We start from the raw sequence: 20,254 nt of genomic DNA, 5'->3' as shown, positions 1-20,254 counted from the left end.
TGTCTAGAGCATTCTTAAAGACTAAAGTTTTTACTTGCTTCTCCATTTTCTGAAAAAGCTCTGGGATCATAAACCATTTCAAAGCTCTACAAAGATATTTCCAAAGCCCTAATAAATTAGAGAATCGTGGAATCATAGAATAGTTTGGGTTGGAAGGGACCTTAAAGATCATCTTGTCCCAGGTCTCCTGTGTGGGCAAACACATCTTCCCCTAGACCAGGTTGCCCACAACTGCATCCAGCCTGGTCTTGAACACCTCCAGGCATTGGGAGTCCACAACCTCTCTGGAAACCTGTTCCAGTGCCTCCCCATCCTTACACCAAAGAGTTTCTTCCTAGTATCTACCCTCCTTTGGTTTAAGGCCATTTTCCCCTTGGCCTTTCACTGTGTGTCCATGGGAAAAGTCCCTCTCCAGCCTTCTTGCAGTCCCCCTTTAGCTACTGTAAGGTTGCTATGAGGTCTTCCTGGAGCCTTCTCTTCTCCAGGCTGAACAACTCCAAGTGTCCCATTCTGTCTTCATAGCAGAGGTTCTCCAGTCCTGTGATCAACTTTGTTGCCTGCTCTGAACTTGTTACAGCAGATCCATGCCCTTTCCTCTGCCAGGGACCTCACAGCTGGATGCAGAACTCCAGGTGGGGTCTCACCATAGCAGAGTGGAGGGGCAGAATGTCCTCCCTTGTCCTGCTGTCCACGCTGCTCTGGATGCAGCCTGGGATACAAGTGGATTTCTAGGCTGTGAGTGCGCACTGCTGAATTGTGTTGAGCTTGGGAAGAGACTTCATCTGTTGTCATTCTGGACAACTTATGTCAATAGGGAGTGTTTATCTTAAAAGTATTTCTAACTTTTTGGTTAAAAATCTCACCTAGAAAATCTGAAATGACCAAATTTCTGGTGCATATAAACAGTATATTTGAGTTTCTGAAGTTATGTATAGGAGTTGTAGTCCACCATGAAACTTTTCTCTTATCAAGCTGCTGGAGACTCTCCTCCAACATATGACTGGCAAAACTTTGAAGCTTTTCAGGGCGTGCAGTAGTATTTAATTTCAATGGAAAATAGCCTGGCATGTTTTGTTAATTCTCTCAAACCATATTTTCAGTTTTAAGCAAGAGCTACTTGACATATGTGTTTGCTTCATTGTTTTTTTTTTTTTTATTTTGTCTGTGGGCATCACTAGGGAATTTGAATACCATAATGCTCATTTAATTTACTGCTGTAATCAGGAATACTTCCACTGTAATTCCATGCCATTCCACTTGTATTAATTAAAATCTTGCTGGGGTGGAATGTAAGGGGCAGGAAGCAAGCCAGTCTGCCATTGCCTGAAAAAAAGTACTTTCCTACCCCATGACTTGCATCAGCCTTCATAGCTATTTGCTCTAGCCCTTAGGGTTTAATTATGTCCCTCATGCCCTTCCTAGCAGCAACAATCCTTACTATGCCTTGCTGGAAGCAGTACAGGGGAAGACAAAGTCCCTACCATATAAGGACATTTACAGAGTTTCAGCCTACTATTGGTATTCATTAAATGATTTCTTCCTCATCTTCTTTTTCTTCATTTACTGTAGACCTCAATCAGGGAGAACTAATTCTGGTTTTTATTCAGGCTTTGGTACATCCTTACACAATTTATTATACAACAGAACAACTGGTTCCTATATTACTAGTAACCCATTTCCGTGCAGTTTTTTATCTTTATGAGCGGATGCCAAAACATTCCCATGAGGATGTCTTAGTTTCAATTAATTTATCATATTAAAATGAAGGTTGAAAGGAAAAAAAAATCAAAATTCATAGTGTGAAACTCAGCTCTTGGCATTTCTTTATTTAACCCATGTTGCTGGAAAATAGTTTGGTATTTTAAAACTAAAACAATGCTTCCACTGTCTGTCAATAACTTTCAGTGAAGCTTTGAAGACTATTTTAAAGCTGGAGCAGCTGCAATGTATTGCAGTTTAATTATAATACCTTTACATAGCAAGTGAAGCAGTTTTATGATTCTTTTACTGTCCTGTTTTATATCCTCTACTATACTTCAAGGTGTTTCTAATGTGTACTTTGCTCTCATTTTGAAATATTATTTTTGACTGTTCCCATTTTTTTTCAGTGTGATTCAGTTCCATAAGGGCCAAATGCTACCACACTTGCACTGCAGTGGGACTGCCCCTTCAAATAAGAACTATTTAGCATAATTATGATAAATTGTGCCTGGCTGCTTAAACTTCATTATGTTCTAAGTGCTTATAGAGGTAATAGTTGCTTACTCACACACTTCTTTGAGTTTAGCTTAAGGCTATCTTACTATGTTATGACCTATCACCTGGGAACCTTGACCTGTATGTTGGTTACATTTTTAATTGCTAGGATATTTTGTTAATTGTTCACCTACAGAGACCAGCTACCTAAAATTTCCTCCTTAATTAGCTCATTACAATGCTGTGCACTTTGTAAATGGTGACCATTACATGTGCGACAAATAAAACAAGGTTTCTTGAGCTGGATTAAACCAAACTCAAATGAGTCCTTCCATATGAAGGACTTTTGTGCCTTGCTTAGGAAAAATATGTCCAAGATTAAGTATAAATCATATTAATAGACATGCTCATGTACTATATTTTAAGGCAGTACCAAGATCCAATACTAAAAGTGGATTTTACCTCTTGTACAATATAAGTATATTACATCTCTGAGTTTCTTCAGATATAAAATAGCTTGAATTTTTTTTCAATAAATCTCTCATTTTTTTCTAGATTGGGTAAAAGCATAAAGTATTGATTAATAAAATAATTTCATGTCTGTCTATGGACTGTTGATACAAGAAATCCTTAAAATCTGTTTTCTTAAGAGATTTTTGTCTGTTGTATATAAACAATTCAAAATGGCAACATCAATTCACAACACTTGCTTTGTTATTGCAAGGTCCACAGAACAGAATCCAAAAGACTATAAAATAGGCTATCAGTCCTTTGAGCAGGGAAAAAAGAACTGAGCACACTTTGTTGATAAAGATTAGAAAGGCAAATATAGAATAATAATGATCAGCTTCAGTTCTGACAAGTCTGCCCAAACACTTCCTGGACAAACTAGAAACGCAATTCCCTAATGCTTTGAATCTTTACTTCCACTGAACCACTCTTAAAACACAATGAAAGATATTTTTTCTTTAATTTAAATCTAAATTCATCTACAAATAAAACAGGGTAAAATAGTTTTCGTGTAGATAAAGAAAAGATGAGATAAAAGTATGAAACTACAAGAGGATTATTTTTCAGCCACAGGAAGTCACTAGAATTTAGTTTTTGGACAGTTGTTATGCAGGGCATTGGTTTTGCTCTTTTTTAGATTTACCACTACACAGATGTGGGCGTTCCTACTGAAGCTTTCTGATTACTCATTTCTGCAGACATTATCAGTATTCATGTAGATCTGACTATTGTACAGGGAAAAAATATATAGTTCGGATACTAGGGGAAGGTATGCAATACAGTAATAGAAAGGGCAGTTTGACTCAGAGGCCATGACAGGAATTGACATGAGAATGGGAAGAGAGGTACATCTGTACAAAGTGAATACAAGGTGACTGTGAGTCACCAGTGTCATAAAGAACCCAGGATGTAACTGAACTATAGATTGTAATAGGAAATTATTAATGCTGTTTGACCCGCTTCTACTATGACTCATGCAGAAGGCAATCTATATTTCTGATGGCTCTGAATCCACAGAGGTGAACTCAGATTGAAATAGACAGAACTGAAGACTGAAAAGCAGTGGTTTACTTTCAAAAATCAAAGACAAGCAACAAAACATGGGTTTTTCTCTGCTTATATAAGAGGAAATTAAGGAATTAATATTAGGGAAAACCAGCCAGTTAAGAAAATTGATATCACTTCTGCAAAAGAAAAGGAACATAAAATACCTGTGAACAAGTTCAGGCTAGAAATCAGAATGAAGTCTCATCAGAATGTGATAAGGGCTGGTGGTATACCTTCACGCAGACTTAGCTGGGGCAATAATCCTCTGAGATGAGGATCAATAAATATGATGGTGTGGCAATGAAGGTCTGGATGAACAGCCAAATAGCCCTTCTAGTATTTGGTTCTTAATGAGAATTCCCAGATACTCTGTGCAGGCTACATAAGCAGCTGTGATTACTTGAAAGGTGTGCCTATGACTATGTAGGTAATAAATGCTATGTTTGCTAAAGTAGGAAACTCGGGAAGTCAAGTTTAGGATCGTGTAGGATATGTTAACAAAAAGATCCAGTACAACTGAGGTCAATGCACTGAAGGATGCAAAACTGTGAAAAGAACAAAAATTACAAGGATAGAACAGAAAATTGAAGACCTGAGATTATAAAGAAATCATGTATAGCATGTGCAGGAAGTTTATTGCGGAACTAGTAGGTGGGTATGACTCTTGAGAAGTAAAGGGAGTCATAATAAAAGATAGGAGAATTATAAACAAGTAAAACTTCTTAAACAGGAAATGGTACCAAAAACCTTCTCTTAGTAAAGAGTAGAGTAAGTAGAGATTAGATTTATCAGCAAAACTTCTGGAGAAATTTGAGATTAAATTGGTAGTATAAATAAAATTGCCCAATAAACAGAAACGAAAGTAGTATTGACGAGAACTACTTTTAGAAACTGCCAACATGATTAAAAATGAAACCAAAAATGGTCATTATTGTTAAGCAATTTTCTAAACTGTTGCTATGGGGAAGTTTGCTAAGGATTTTGTGCTGTCCATTTATAAGAAAAATTCACTATTAGACTGGATGAGGTGATGTGCATGACATACACTGCCCTCAGTGTCATGAGAGGACCACAGCACACACCAGAGGAAGCTAATTAAACTCAGTGATTATATGAGATTCTTGGTAAACCAAGAGTGAGAAGTAATTTTAGAACAGTGAGTGCTCAGCTGCTTTTTAGATGTCAGGGCTCCTACTTTAATGAGAACCAATCTCCAAACAATCTAATCTAATCTAATCTAATCTAATCTAATCTAATCTAATCTAATCTAATCTAATCTAATCTAATCTAATCTAATCTAATCTACATTAGTCTGTTAAAGGAGTTTGCAGACTAAAAAAAACAAAAAAAACCAAACAAACATAGAAAATACACAATTGTCGCTATCCCAGCATCTACACACAGTTCCTACACCATGAATGCTGCAATCTCTTGCAGGGGTGTGTATTGGCTGTATGTATTTCTACAGCACTGCTGCTTCTTTCTTGGTGCGGCAGATGCAGCTGGTCGGTCTGAGCTGTGACCCACTATGTGGCTGCAACTAAAGTGTGGGGCTAGGGAGCAAGAGCATGCCCAGGGATCCATGACTTTTAGACATGGGAGAAGCAAAATGGTCCTTTCTTGAAAAGGTATACTGTATATTATATTTTAGAGGGTTTGGCCATGTCTTAGTCTGGTGGACCAACATAATAGCAATGGATTCTTTTGAACTATATTATGACCAGCTAGAGTTGATACAATTTAGGTCACAAACTGGTATTTGACTATACTTTAAGCTATTATACAGGCAAGATAAACCAGATTTTTCTCCAGGTATGCTATAGGAGTTTTTTAAATATTTTTTGGGATTTTTTTTTTTGTTTGTTTTTTTGGGTTTTTTTGGTGTTAAATAATAACATATATCTGCAGAAGGCACCACTGAAAAATTGCAAAAATGGTAGAACTTAAAAGTTTTTGAATTGAATTCCTTTATAATGCTAAGGAGAATGTGAACAGGTACATAAGGTAAGATACAAAAATTTCATGCTTGCCGGTCAGTTTCCAACTACTGGAAGATATTTAGAGGGAAGAGTTCTCTTTGGGCAGAATATTCTTCTGTGTAAATTATTATGCCATGTCTTAAGAAGTTTCTTGTGCTATTAAGAAAAATCTTATTGTGTGCTGCCTTGGAGATCCAGTTATTTGCATCTCTGAAAAGTAAAGAAGTGCTAAGGAGCTTGCTGTGTTTTGCTCTCACTTTGGTCAATGGCAAGGGTTTTCACCAGCTGCAGAGAATCAAGTCTTGGAGCTCGAATTAGAAGCACCCATGGCTTGATGAAGTATGTTAACTTCAACTTAATAAGTGAAAATAAAGAGTCAAAACTGGAAAACAGGCTAATAAGGGAGTGTCAGTGCATATTTGAACCACTACTAAAAATGCATATGGGAGACCTCATGCCTGCCACTAACCCTGATAGGAGGAGCTTAGAAATGTTTGTGGATTCATATCTATGCTTTCACAGAAACTATGGAAACTATGAGAGGCTGATCATATTTTAATTTTCTGAATTATTTTATGTGTCCTTGGATTTTATCCGAAGATACATGGAAAAAAATAATCAGAGAATTATCATCACTATTATAGGTCAGTTCTTGATTTCTCTGGATGACACATAGTGTACTGTACACGTGTGGTAGGTTTGTGATTCACTGGAACAGTAATACTAGCTGCAAAAATAATTTCACTATTTTCAGAGACTTGAATTTACACTATCAAATTTAATAGAAATGTAATTATTCATTTGAAATGACTGCATAAATCCTGAAATTGATCAGTATTTTAAATAGGTACTTTTAGATTTTTGTTTTTGCAGTGGTGTATTTTCAAAAGGTTGCAAATCTATCTTGAATTTTTAATTTTGGCTGGCAATAATACAAAAAACATCCTAGCTCTAGCTAAATTAAAACATTTCCTTTGATAAGAAAAAATCAGTATTGATTAAAAATAGGTTTTGTTAGAGATAATTTAAAAAAAGAAGTGAAAACCCTACTTCAGAAAACTTTTTACGTGTCTACAAACATTACAACTTGAAGATGAGTTGTACGGTATCTCTTCTTTATTTTGTTTAAATTAATTTTTTCTTTCTTTTAACCAGTCTTCCTGACTTCATTTCTTTAAGGGAGAAAAAGCTTATTCTGTTAGATCACATCTTCCAAACCAGTCACAGATGGCCTTAGAAAGCAAGAGATAATTCACTGAATGCTATAAATTCCACTGAAGGATTTAATCTAAGTTAATGCATTTATAAAAGGCAATAAATGTCAATTTGCTTCTTTAACTATGTTTTATTCTTTGTGTCAAAAGAAAGTGGTTCCAGCCACCACATAACAGATTGCTAATTTGTTTTGTCTTTCTCATCAGATAGCTTAAATGCCACAGGCCCTTTTCCTGGATCTCAAAGGAAGCATCTGAAAAAAAATCACAGGATGTTTATACTGTGCAACTGTTTCTTAATTTTGTAGAAAGCTTCTAATTTGATGACACTCAGCTTGAATTTAAACCCAGTTTACCCAGTAGCCAGTCCAACTCACTTTCAAACCAGGTGTAGCATGTACTGGAAGTGAGGCAGTTGTTTAACTTTTTCTTTAATGCTGTATCTAGACATAGGTAGAAGAATTCCAGATGCTAAATGTTAAAAAGTTAAATGTTAAAATTTGTTGATCACAAAATTGTCTTGTGCACAGTTATTTCTTTTATGCCATGAACTGTCTACAGGTGTTCTTCCTTTACCCTTTCCCTCATTAAAATATATTAACAGCGGTGAAAGTAGACAATTTCATCTCTGGGTCTGTAACAGAGCACTTTATTTGAGCAGCACTGCATGCTATTCTCCTTCCTGATAGCTGAAACTTCTTTCACATCAGAATCAAACTAAACTCTTTGTCCATTAGGAGTTTACAAACCTTGCCAGATTATATTTTCCTCCTCAGCCAGGTGAAACACCTAGTCATTCTAGACATTTAGGTGTAATTAAAGCTTCCAGTTCTACTTTGTCATAGGGACACTATTAATTTTTTGGGACAGTTTTTGGATCTCTTTTAGACAAGTAAAGGCAAACTTTATAAAACAGAAGTGCTATCACTGTGTGAGTTTGTAATACTCTCAGAATATATCAGAGAAGTTGCTTCAGAATAATGAATTACAAAAATAAACGTTAAGGAATGAATTTGGAATTAACCTATCTCTATCAAATTCCACAAATGGAATAACTACTCATAATGTACAAGCTTGATTAAATATATTTTTTACACATAGCCAGAAAAAAAATATCAATCTGTGTAGGTGCAAATATGAGCTCAAACGTTAATCTAAGTTCCAATTGCATCTCAGTCCAAAGCTATTTTATTGAATTTCATCAGTTGTGGTATTTTCTTTTTATTTATTTCTATGCTTATAGACATATTTCTGTTAATCATATAGTATGCTATCTGCCTGAAGAGTTAGCTAGGCAATTATCTTAAACCAAATACAGTCTGATTTTTCAGATTTTGCTTGGGCCATATACAAAAATGAAAAGAGGCTTCTCTAGACCCCATTCATGCAATAACTTTCCTGCCCATGGCCTGCATTCTTAAAATAACAGAGTAGAAGAATTTATTGCTGATAGTATTAAAATCTGGCACAGATAGTCAGTGAATTGGAGTTAAAGGGGACCAAGACAGATAAGACAGAGCTGATTCACTGGGAAAATGCAACTTTTAGGAGGAGACAATGTTATAACCAAAATCAGATTGGCTTCCCAGCATTCAAAACTGGTTTTGGTTGTAAAGGGGAGAATTCTACAAAATGCGAAATTTTAGCTGGATATTGTTTTTGTTTTTTTTCCAAATGCCTAGTTTTGAAAATTCTTCACAGGTTCCTTTTAAATTTTTAACTTTAACTTCTCGTAGTCATGGCTTATCTGCTAATGTAAGAGTAGGAAAAACAGACTTTGGTTAGTAAGACTAGCTCAGCAACATTCATTTTCAGGGATAAGGGGATAATCCCTCTCTGTGAGGTGATAAATTAGTTGATAATTCACTGACTGGAAATTCAAGGAATCAAGAATGACTAGTGGGAAGGACTTTTGAGAAGCTAAATGCCTCAATTTGTATTCATGGAATAGTAGCTAGTTTATTTTTCTTCATTTAATTTCCTCTCTCTCCTTCTTTTCTAGTGTAAACCCAAGGGATTTTATAACAAAGAGAGGAAACTTGACAGAAAAAACAGTGTTTGTTTCTGTGAAGTGTCATTCATCTCTTCATTACAGGACACCAATGACATAGAAATCTGGCATGGTTAAGTCAGCTTCACTAAATGCAGTTTGCTTTCATGTCTGATTGCATTTGTATTAATCCCACTTTTTAGCTGTGTTCCAACATGTTTTCAAGTCTTGTCTGCAAACACTCAGGAACATCTACATTCATGCTCATTACTGGCATAGGGAGGCTGTGGTCACTTTTATGTTTTCTATTCTGATGAGACCATGAAGGTTCTATAGCTTAAGGAAGCACATTATTGTGGGGCTGCTGTAATGATGGATGGTGCCTGTGTAGATGGAGCCAAGGCAAAAGCTGCCAGTTTAGCAGTGAGGCCCTTAAAACACTCTAAAAGGTAACTAGTAAATGTTTGACAAGGACAAATACTTGGATGGGAAGAAAAACAATGCTCTCTCAGTAAAGTAACCTGGTCTAAGATCTCTGCGTGGTCATTGGAAAGATTCTTCCACTATGGCTTAAGAGTCTGGAATTCATAATGATGGATTTTTGTCCACGCTAGTTCTTAGCTAAATTGTGTTAGCATAGTAACATCTTCAACACAGTTGATGTTCAAACCAGGAGAAACTTGGTGGATTTTGCTAAAATTTTTTTCCTGAAGTGTAACTCACATTTTCAACACAAAGCTATGTAAGTAAAGCCATATTTATTGGGTCAGTTTCACAAAGTACCAGGGTTCAGGCCATCTGATGCACATCATTACTTAAGATAAACTGAAGGACAAGCTTACAGAAATCCCAAGAAAGTAAATTAAACCACTCGTCCTTACTTATTATCAAACACTTCTGCCTCTTCCTCCTATTTTATGTTCCATCTTTCTTTGTAGACTTGACTTCTCTCTGTTCTTCTCTCTGCTTTTTTATTTTCTTTTTATCTGATACCTATCAAATGCACTCTAAATATATGTTGCCACATGTATTTGCAGTCTTAGTTGTGTTTCTGTCACCTTGAACAGTTTGTTTTTTTCTGTCTGGTTGTGCCATCTCTCTGTCTCTTTAGATTTGTTCATGAAGCTCAGTAATTTTCCCTCCTTCTAATCATTGGCTAGTTTATACAGTTTGACCACACCATGCTGTTACATGTTTTGCTGTAATAGATACTGTATATTCTTTGTCTTGCAGACTATTGTAATATACAAATTTTGTGACGCCTTATACAAAAGAAAGCAGCCTACTGCAGAACCATTTAGCACAAATACATATTTGAAGGAACCACCAAAGCCTCAATTCCTTCAGAAAACTTCTGAATTATAAGAAATCCTTATTAGGGATGTCTTGAGGAAAAGGCTCAAAAGGGATCTCCCATCATAAGCTTCAATTTTTTCCTGCTGCAGGTGACATTATCAGAATATTTATACATTTAAAAAGAGTTGTCTTGAAACTAGTTCTTGCAGCCTTCGTATCATATCTTCCAATAAGCCTGTTAATAAACTGATAATTTTTAAAGATAATAATTAGGAGGCTGGATGTTTATTTTTAGTTACAGAAATAAACCATAGTAACATTTCCAGGACTTCTCCATTGCTTTTCAGCCTTTCACTTACTGCTTTGCACGACCATCATCTTTCCCTAAACAGATCTAGTTAAGAGAAAATAATTCAATGAAGGATATAATGTCATGGAATATTGGCTTCATGTAAGTTAAAATAGGCTGGATAAAATCTGAAGATCGACTCCTTTTTTTTTATTCTATAAGTGTCTGTTTCCCAAACATTCCATGCACGCTTTTGCGTCTAATGACAGTGAAAGCAAAAAGATTGTGTGTATTCAAAATTGCCAGCTAACAATGTTAGTTGCTCAAATTGTTCCTCCATTTCATTTCTGACTCACTGTTTTTGTGTTTCCTTGCAGTTTTCCACTTGTCCCACAAAGTCACTCGGGTGGTTCCAGAAAGTGCTCTGCTGATTGTCCTTGGTCTTTTCCTTGGTGGCATTGTATGGGCAGCAGATCACCTTGCCTCCTTCTCCCTGACACCAACTGTATTTTTCTTCTATTTGCTGCCCCCCATTGTTTTGGATGCTGGATATTTTATGCCAAATAGATTGTTTTTTGGAAATCTTGGCTCCATCCTTTTGTATGCTGTCATTGGGACAGTCTGGAATGCTGCCACAACTGGTTTATCTCTCTACGGTGTCTATCTGACTGGCATAATGGGTGAGTTTGATCTGTGAAGACACAATTATGAATGCCATTGTATATACTGTTAGGTGGGTGATAAGTTACAATGTAACAACTCTTTCTAGCAGAAAAAATTATTTTAATGGGAGCAATTTGTAATATCTTTATCAAATTTTAAAACGACCTTTTAGGGAAAAATCTTCCCTAACAAAAGTATAAAAACTACTTTAAGCCATGTCTCTTGTGATGTCCTGCTCCAAATGTGTGTGCACACTCTCAGGATAAAGCTCAGGATTCTTTCTCTAATGGACGTCTGGAAAAAATACACAATAAAGGGCTTGTTTCTTTCTGCTGTTATAGAAACCTTAAAAGTTACTCTGAAATAAAAGTGTCTTCCTGAAGTCAGCCTTAGTATTATGTGTTATTTTTACTGCTATTTAATATTGAATGTTATTATTGTATTTAATATTATTCATGCAATTAAGTGCTATTTATAGTAAGTGTTATCCAATATTAAGTGGCTACTGAATGGATATATATGCCTGACCCATCTACACATCTCTTTTGCATTTTCTGAGTCTGGAAATTGTAACAAGATATAGAAGTTTTACAGAATGAAGTAGCAGATGTCTTTCTAAAAAAAAAAGAATAAAAGGAAACCATTTTAATGGGAGCAGTTCAAAGGGGCTTGAAAGGGTGGCTGACGCACAGTTTCCTAGACCACAAATCCAAAAAGTGAGGGTGGTCACTGTGGTCACTGGAAAGCTGTGGATGGGCCATCCACAGCTTTCCCCGGAGAAGCTGTGGATGGCCCATCCCTGGCAGTGTTCAAGGCCAGGTTGGATGGGGCTCTGAGCAACCTGGTCTAGTGAAAGGTGCCCCAGAACTGGAGGGTGTAAGAAGTTCCTTCCAGCACAAACCATTCTGTGATTCCAAGATACCTTTGGTTTAATTACACTGTGATGTAAGGGCACAGGGCTGTTAGAGGAGGCACAGAACAGCAGTATTTAATCTCTACTTTCATTTAAGACTCATGTTATGTAATTGCAGATGTTTGTAATATAGACAGCTATGATGGATACATTTTAGATATCTACCTTATTATAACTCTTATTTTAGAAGCAGTAATATTTTCTTAAGAAGATACAGAGGAGACAGCTCAGATGCAAAAATATTTGACATTTTTTTGGTAGATAAGAGGTTTACTGTGCTTTAAGCAACATATTTAATCCACAATATCACGTTTATAATTAAAATCAGATGTTCAGAAAGAAAATGTATGACAGGGATATTTCTACTGCAAATTGGAAAAGGATTTCTTTATTAAATATCCAAGATGCTTGGAACAATTTAAAAATAGGACCAAAATATTTTCTTAAAAAAACTGTTCTCAGAAATATAATGTATGATAATTACTTTAAAAATATGTTGCTATAAGTCATTAAAGGGAAAGGATTGATTTCCTTACAACGTGTGAAATGGAAAAGTTGACTCTTTTCCCAAAAGAACTATTTTAGCAGGAAAATTCACTTAAATTATTCTTCTCCTCCCAATCTGTAAACAACTCATGACTAACTGCAAAAGCTGGGTTTTATAGTTATATGTTCTGCTTCATCAGTATGAGAATCTTTTAGTGACAATGCATACTAGAACTCTGAGCTTACATCTACACAGGGCAATCAGCCCCTACCACAGGTGACAGCTAAAGCTCTACAAGATAAATATGGGGATGTTAATAAAAAAGGAGAACGATAAATTGACATGTCTGGCAAACTTTAATGTTTAGAAAGAGCACTATTTGTGTACTGTGGGGACCTGTGTTTGCCATGAAGACCTACGAGGGTTCTAATTCCAGCTGTGAAAAAGGCCAGACAAGGCTGTCCCTGATTCAAACAATGTCATTCTCCAGCAAAGCTGAGTAGGAGTGTAAAATATCAACATGACACAGACTTACTAATCTACTAAATCAATTGTGTTAACCTCCAAGAGGTCAACAAGATCTAAGCACCACACTCTGAAAAACCTTTATGTTGTTACTTGCTGAAGATAGGAGAATGCTGAGTTGCTCAGTTTCTAGAAGAGTTCATAGTACCTTCTGGTTGAAGCTCCATGGCTCCATATTTATTTCTATCCCATTTGTTCTACAGTTGAAGTGAATAATGATAGAAGTAATATCATTAAAATGTAAAAATGTAAATCTGCTACAAACTAAGATAAACTAAAACCAAATGACTTCTAGCTTTGACATTTAGTGGGCTTGTAGTACTGTCCATCAATATAAGAATGCATAATCCAAACTGGATTGCATAGATTTCCTACATAAATGAACATAAAATCAGCTCTTTGTTGGCATTCAATACCCTTGAGATATAATAATTTGCAGGAGGAAAATGGAGAAGGTGATAATGATGAAGAAATCCTTATTTGGAACTGAAATAAAAAGATTAGCACATTAATTGTTAACCATTCAGTCTGCTTCCACAGAATAGGAAGAATTACATAATTGCTGATTGCAGTGAACTGTTCACTGTCCACTGGAGAATTAACACTTGCAGTATTGTGGTTGTGACTAGTTCTTAGAACAGTTTTTCCTGTACAATCTAGAGTCATAGCTGCAATATGCTGAGTGTGTCTAGAAGTCTTAAACTGGGCCCAGTGAACATATCTTAGGTGTCACTGATAAGCTAGAGGAAGCCATGGTCATGTACCAATTGAAAATAACTGCTGTTATTACTCTAAATGAAAGACTGATTTAGAAACTACAGGCCTCTTGGCAGTGCTTTGTAGAATTTATAGATGTGTCCTAATCTCCTCATAAATGTTTGCTTACTAGATTTGCAAGTCTTCAAAGAATGTACCAATGATTATAATTGGTAACACATAAAAAAGATAAGCAATCTCAGTGAGCCAATTTATTTTCAAACCTTATGTTCTATTATACCCTGATATCTGATATTTATTGTCATTGGGCTTGTTCCTTCCTTAAGCCTGCTTGAGGAGGACAACATTTGGTGGAACCATTGCTTAGATTTAGGTTCAAGGCAGTTTTCAGAATTTTTGGCACAGTCGTAAGGTCACTGCCTCAACCCCACTCGCACACTAAAACTGATAGGTTCAGTCCTTGTTCACAGCCCCATAAGTCCAAGTGTGAACAAGACTATTTATCTTCTTGAAAAAATAAGGTAGTTATACATCTGTGCAAGCTATGAATTTCTGTTTTCAGGGCCATACCAAGATCCCTACAAACTGTACAGAAATCTTGTAGATATTCTGATTGGCAGATAGTAGCTAAGAGAATATATACATCTGCAGCTCCACCAGAAATATTGGGCATTGTCACATATAACAGGATGTTGTTTACTCCTGCCTCTGACTGCCCATACAAGTATTCTTTTCTTGAGTAAATAAGCCTATGACATTTTGTATCAAAACTATTTGGAATCTGGTTTCTGTTTCATTTACATTCTAAGCCCAAACCATTTTGAATTTGAAAAATTACTTTTCAGTGTTCTTTCTAGAGGGGTAGCCATGTTGTTCTGGAAGTACTTTACAGGCACTATTGATTCTGTGGCTATGGCTACTGACTGTCATTGGCTGACTCATGTTTCAAAACCATTTAATTAGATGAATTTATTCTTTACCTGTAGAAATCATGCCTGATAATTTTGGGCATGGGCCTCTGCATTGTGTTTTAATGGATGAATTCTCAACCCATTCCTTCCTTGCTGTTCCTTAAATAATTTTTGGCAACATCACTTCTTCATGAACCTTGCTTCCTCCATCCATTGATGAATGCAAGGGGAATTTTACTGCTCAGAAATCTTTTCTCTAGAAAACAATGACTAGGTTTCCACTTTTGATTTCATGAGGAGGGTAGATTTTGCTAGGTATTTAGGAAGCTGAGCAAAGCATTTTTTGTGGCTATGCTACTTTTCTTTTTCTGCTACTTTTAAAATGAGAGTGAATGCTTGCCTTTGTGTCTTTGCATAACTGAACAAAATAACATTAATAACTAAAAGCAGGTTAAAAAAAATACTAGGTTACACAGTCACCAGAGTTTTGTACCTTCAACACTTTTGAAATCATTGCCAAAATTCCTTAGGGGCTACATGTACCTCAACACAAATATGTTGAGGTACATTTTGGTCCTTCATCTATTTTTATGGTCTATTTGCAGACAATTTAACAGCCGCATGAATCCTAATTTGGGAACAAGTAGCTTAACCACAACTACCAGTGAGTAAGGAGGCCACAATTGGTGTTCAGTTGTACTGAGTGCAGTTAATCACCACTGTAGCAGTTCTTAGTAACCAAAACTCAAATTTGACCTGTGACATGAAATATTTTGGGACATTTACTTTAAAAGTGCTGGTATGGTCCTCTTAACATCTTGTGAGTTCTCAGTTATCTTGGGGTAATTCAGTCAAGTTAGACAAACCATGCCACACACAAATAGAAAGCTGGTTTAGATCTGGAACTGTCTTGTAACAAGAACTGACCAGTACTGGTCCTGCTCCCAGAAGTAACTTTGATCCACATGGGTCAATGCTGAATCCAACAAAACTTGCAGGATAAAACATGACTCAGTGCAGAACTTTTTAAGGAATCACTGTAACATGCTTTCAAGTTGATACCTTGGCATCTCTATTTTCCAGTATTTGGCATTATGTGTAACATCCCAGTCTGTCATTGCTAATGATAATACAGAGATTATTCTGCTTATAATTTGTTTGCTTTGTTTTTGAAGGTGAACTGCAGTCTGGGCTGCTGGACTTCCTCCTTTTTGGCAGCTTAATTGCTGCTGTGGATCCTGTAGCTGTTCTGGCAGTGTTTGAAGAAGTCCATGTCAATGAAGTTCTATTCATCATTGTTTTTGGAGAATCACTTCTGAATGATGCTGTAACTGTGGTAAGTAAATCATATATCCCAAATTCAACGTAACTCAAGGGGATTTCTTCTGAAGTGCATTTTCCCCTTTAAAGAAACACTGTACTCTCTATGTGTATCTACTCATGGGCTACTGCAATGCAGCTCATGGTGTTTTCTGTCTTGCTTACAAATATCAGATATTTGAGCAGGAAAGTTATTTGGAGATGGTAAGTGACATAAAACACACAGTCCTGGGTTAGACACTCCAAATGAAGTTTCAAGGGTGCATGTTTTATTTTCCTTTGCTGTTTAAGTAGGGCTTTCATGACTTAATGAAATCAGTTCCAGGGATTTTAAACCTTCCTTTGCTCTTATTTTTTAATGCACATACATTTATATGCATACCTCAGCCAGTGAGAGAGAGAATACTCTCCAAAGTGTTTATTCCTGCTCCCTTAGTTTTACTTTGATCAGATGTTTATCAAACACATATATAACAAAGAGCCAATTTGGGAAAAAAAAGTGTGACATTTTAGAAAGTTTCTAATGGTTTTTTTTTGCAAACATTTTTTTAAATTTAGAAAAGCTTTAATAGATGTAGCAGAATCCCAGACTTCTACTGATTTTTATTTTGATTGAAACACCTTATCACACAATTTTTTTTCCCCCTGAATAAAATTGTAGTTTTCCCTGAATAATTTTGTAGTGGAGTACTAGTGGTCAGGGACCAGGAAGTCCTAAGGCAGAAAGATGCTATGCAACCAGGTTGCTGTGCAGCTTCAGTTCACTTTTGAATCATTTACAATTCCTGCTCCTGCCTATCTGCAAGAGAGGGTAAGAGATGTTCATGAGGCTCAGTGACTTAACTTTTTGCAGCCAAGGAGATAAAGCATTCCAAGTTCATTGGCAGCAGTCTAACTGTTCACATGAGTTTGAAGATGACAGTATGGCTTCCAGAGAAACCTAATTGCCCTTGGATATTGGTATCATTAGTATACTTCTGAGGTATTGCCAAAATTCAAATAAACCTCTGATGAACTCAAGTATCAACATCGCTGGCTTTCAAAAGGAAAGGAGATTTTGTTACTGTGAAATGAACACAAACAGCATACAAATAAAAAAAAAGTTTGATTGTTCATTGATGAAAAAACAGAAGAGCAAGTATGATCCAGAGGTAGAAAGCATAGCCTATGAGGAAATTTGAAACAGTGGAGTTGCTACTTTGAAAATGAAAGACTGGAAGACAGAAGAAAGTGGATGGTATAGCTTTCTTTAAACATAAATATGTAAAAGACTACTGTTACAGAAGAAAAGTAACCTGTATCCCGTGACTGGGTGAACATGATAAGAATTATCAAGTTTAGCTGCAAGAAGAAAAGCTGAGAAAGCCATAGTAAAGTCCTCATTCACCACTGGAGGAACTAAGCACAGATAAAATTGATATGTCTCAAAAATGATACTCATAAATCTCCTTAGGCACAGGTATGGATAAGGTGAATTCATTTCTTTCAGCTCAATCACTGTTAGTCAATTATTTTAAAAGTTTTAGCACAATCATTATATTCTCTTTTTTGTTCAACTTATTCATCATATTTCAATTCAGTATCTTATTATTAGCATCTTATTATTGTCTTATTTAATATCTTATTTATCTTATACATGTGAGTAAATGAGTCTTTCAAATACCTGGATTTTACAGTGAGAAGTACTTTAGAAAATACATCTACATGTAACAATGCTTCTTATTCATAGGGGACATATTGAAGGGAGAAATGTATTGCTGTGAGGTGTTATTTTTTAATTTTAAAAAATTTGTTTTTTCTTGGCCTACTGCATTTCTTTTATTTTGAGAAAATATAAAATTCTTCTTTGAGACAGGATTTCCTTCAGTCAAACTCAATTTCAGGCTTCATAATGTTGAGGCTCCTAAGGAGATTATTTTAATAGGCTCAATTCAGGAGCAATTATTAAATTAGTCTACTTTTCTTTCCAGGTGCTGTACAATGTGTTTGACTCTTTTGTTGCGATAGGTGAAACAAATGTGACGGGGATTGAATGTCTCAAAGGCATAGGTGCGTAGAAGTGAATTCCGTATCACACAATTGGTGTATGTATGCAGTACTTTAAACAAAATATTACTATTATGCTATTGGTAACTTATTTTTCAGCCCTTTTCATTATTACTCATATTCACACACTCTTATGGCATATTATGGCATAGGCAAATGTCTTAAGAAAATAAATAAATAAACATTCCTGAATATTTGGGAAACTTAATCAGATCTGTTTTCTTTTGAGGAGACTGATGCGGAGTTCAGTTGTTGAGAACACCAAACCTGACAGATATACAGCTTTTCTTTGTATTTAATAGTGTTTCCCAGATTTCAGCCTATACTCTCCCTGCATTCCAGGAAAGTCCATACTGCATACAGGCATTGCCGCTCCCTATCACTGATCACCATCAAGCAATGTTTGCCAGTAACTATCAAGAAATTTTCCCTGAAAAATGAGTCACTATTTCCTATTCCAAGCATTGCATGAAACGAAATTGAATTATCTCATGAATAAATGTTTTGATAGTGACTTTGTCATATTCTACAATATGTTTTTTGTAAAAAACAATTGTTTACAGAACATGGAAAAAATAGTATACAGAAATGCAGTGGGTTTAAATAAAAGTAAAATGGTGAGGATTAACAGAAGTAGCCTTGTTTTTCTACAGAATTCTACATTCATGTACCAAGTGCTCAAAAGCCTTGAGCCTAGAAATGAATTTGACATATCCTCCAAATTTTTCTGTGATTTACTGGTCATTTGCTGTCCTGTCTCTGGAAGAGAACTAGTTCAAACCATTCTATTTCTATGGTTTAAGTTGTGTTAGGTGTTTTGTTTTTCAGTGTCATTCTTTGTGGTGAGCCTCGGTGGGACACTGGTTGGTATTATCTTTGCATTCCTGCTCTCATTGGTCAGTCGTTTCACCAAGCACGTGAGGATCATTGAACCTGGATTTGTGTTTATCATTTCCTACCTGTCCTACCTCACAGCAGAGATGCTTTCTCTCTCTGCCATCTTAGCGTAAGTCTCTTTTTATTACTGCCTATGAAGGGGATGAGAAGGGAATATGGTTTTTAAAACATTGAAAGGAAAAAACCTAAATTATATGGGACAACTGTAGAATATGACATTAAGTTTATGCTGGATAATACTATGTTCACACTGCACTAGATTGTAATTTGCCAATCCTGTCATTCAGCCTTGAAAAGGAATGCAAGTTTTTCAGTATCTGCTGAGGAAAACACAAGAACTCTTTTGCAAAATACAGACATGACTCTTTCCTCTCTGTTATTAATGGTATTTCAGACTTAACAGTTGTCCGTTTGTGCTGAGATCTTTCCTGATAACTTGAGACTAAAGCAATATTTTTCTAAGCCACTGTGTAAATGTCACTATGTCCTCTCTCTCTGTCTTGGCTGGACATTAAGATTTGCCTAAATGTTGCCTGTTTTGGCTTGAGTACTTCTGTGGTCTTTCTTCTCTTAGTCTCCATTGATTCCCAGCATGCCTTTCTTCTCAGTTTTGTCATGTTTGTAGATAATATAGTAAGTGTATTCAAGTTCTGAAAATCTTTCTGCAAACAGATCATTAGTTTAAGATTATATCTAATGTAAACAAGGTTTAGAAATTTGCATTGAAAGCAGTATGGTAATCTGAAGAGAATTGCATTCTATTATGTTCTAATATGTGCTGTCTTCAGGCCACTTGAGGTTACATCAGCATGTGTGTTGGTGATATGCTTTTTACCAAGGGTAGACTCCACAAGTGTTCATGAATATATCTTTTCTTAGGAATTAATAGTGGGTTTTTATCACTATGTGACAGACAGATGGAAATAATATTAAATATTGCAACACATATTTTCTGAACAATTGCTTCTTTTTCTAGGATAACCTTCTGTGGCATTTGCTGTCAGAAATATGTCAAAGCTAACATATCTGAACAGTCTTCTACAACTGTAAGATATACTATGAAAATGCTAGCCAGTGGAGCAGAAACTATTATCTTCATGTTCCTGGGTATTTCAGCTGTGGATCCAGAAATCTGGACTTGGAATACGGCTTTTATTCTGTTGACTCTGGTCTTCATCTCAGTATATAGAGTTATTGGTAAGAGAGTGACCTTCCTGTTCTTGCATTGTACTGCTGATGCAATCACATATTCTT

At 35.9% G+C, this 20,254-nt stretch overlaps 1 protein-coding gene across 2 annotated transcripts in view; it reads left to right on the top strand.

The window, feature by feature from the left end:
* The window catches only part of SLC9A3 (solute carrier family 9 member A3), a 49,758-nt gene that overhangs the window by 13,737 nt on the left and 15,767 nt on the right, over positions 1-20,254 (top strand). For both annotated transcript variants that reach the window (XM_058811467.1, XM_058811476.1), the window contains exons 2-6: positions 10,899-11,201; positions 15,913-16,073; positions 18,028-18,106; positions 18,932-19,109; positions 19,977-20,197. In XM_058811467.1, the coding sequence (XP_058667450.1) occupies positions 10,899-11,201; positions 15,913-16,073; positions 18,028-18,106; positions 18,932-19,109; positions 19,977-20,197 (942 nt within the window). The remainder of the gene's footprint in view (positions 1-10,898; positions 11,202-15,912; positions 16,074-18,027; positions 18,107-18,931; positions 19,110-19,976; positions 20,198-20,254) is intronic.

This window comes from Ammospiza caudacuta, chromosome 1 (assembly GCF_027887145.1).
Source record: "Ammospiza caudacuta isolate bAmmCau1 chromosome 1, bAmmCau1.pri, whole genome shotgun sequence".
NCBI lineage: Eukaryota > Metazoa > Chordata > Aves > Passeriformes > Passerellidae > Ammospiza > Ammospiza caudacuta.
This window is presented reverse-complemented; position numbering and strand designations above follow the sequence as displayed.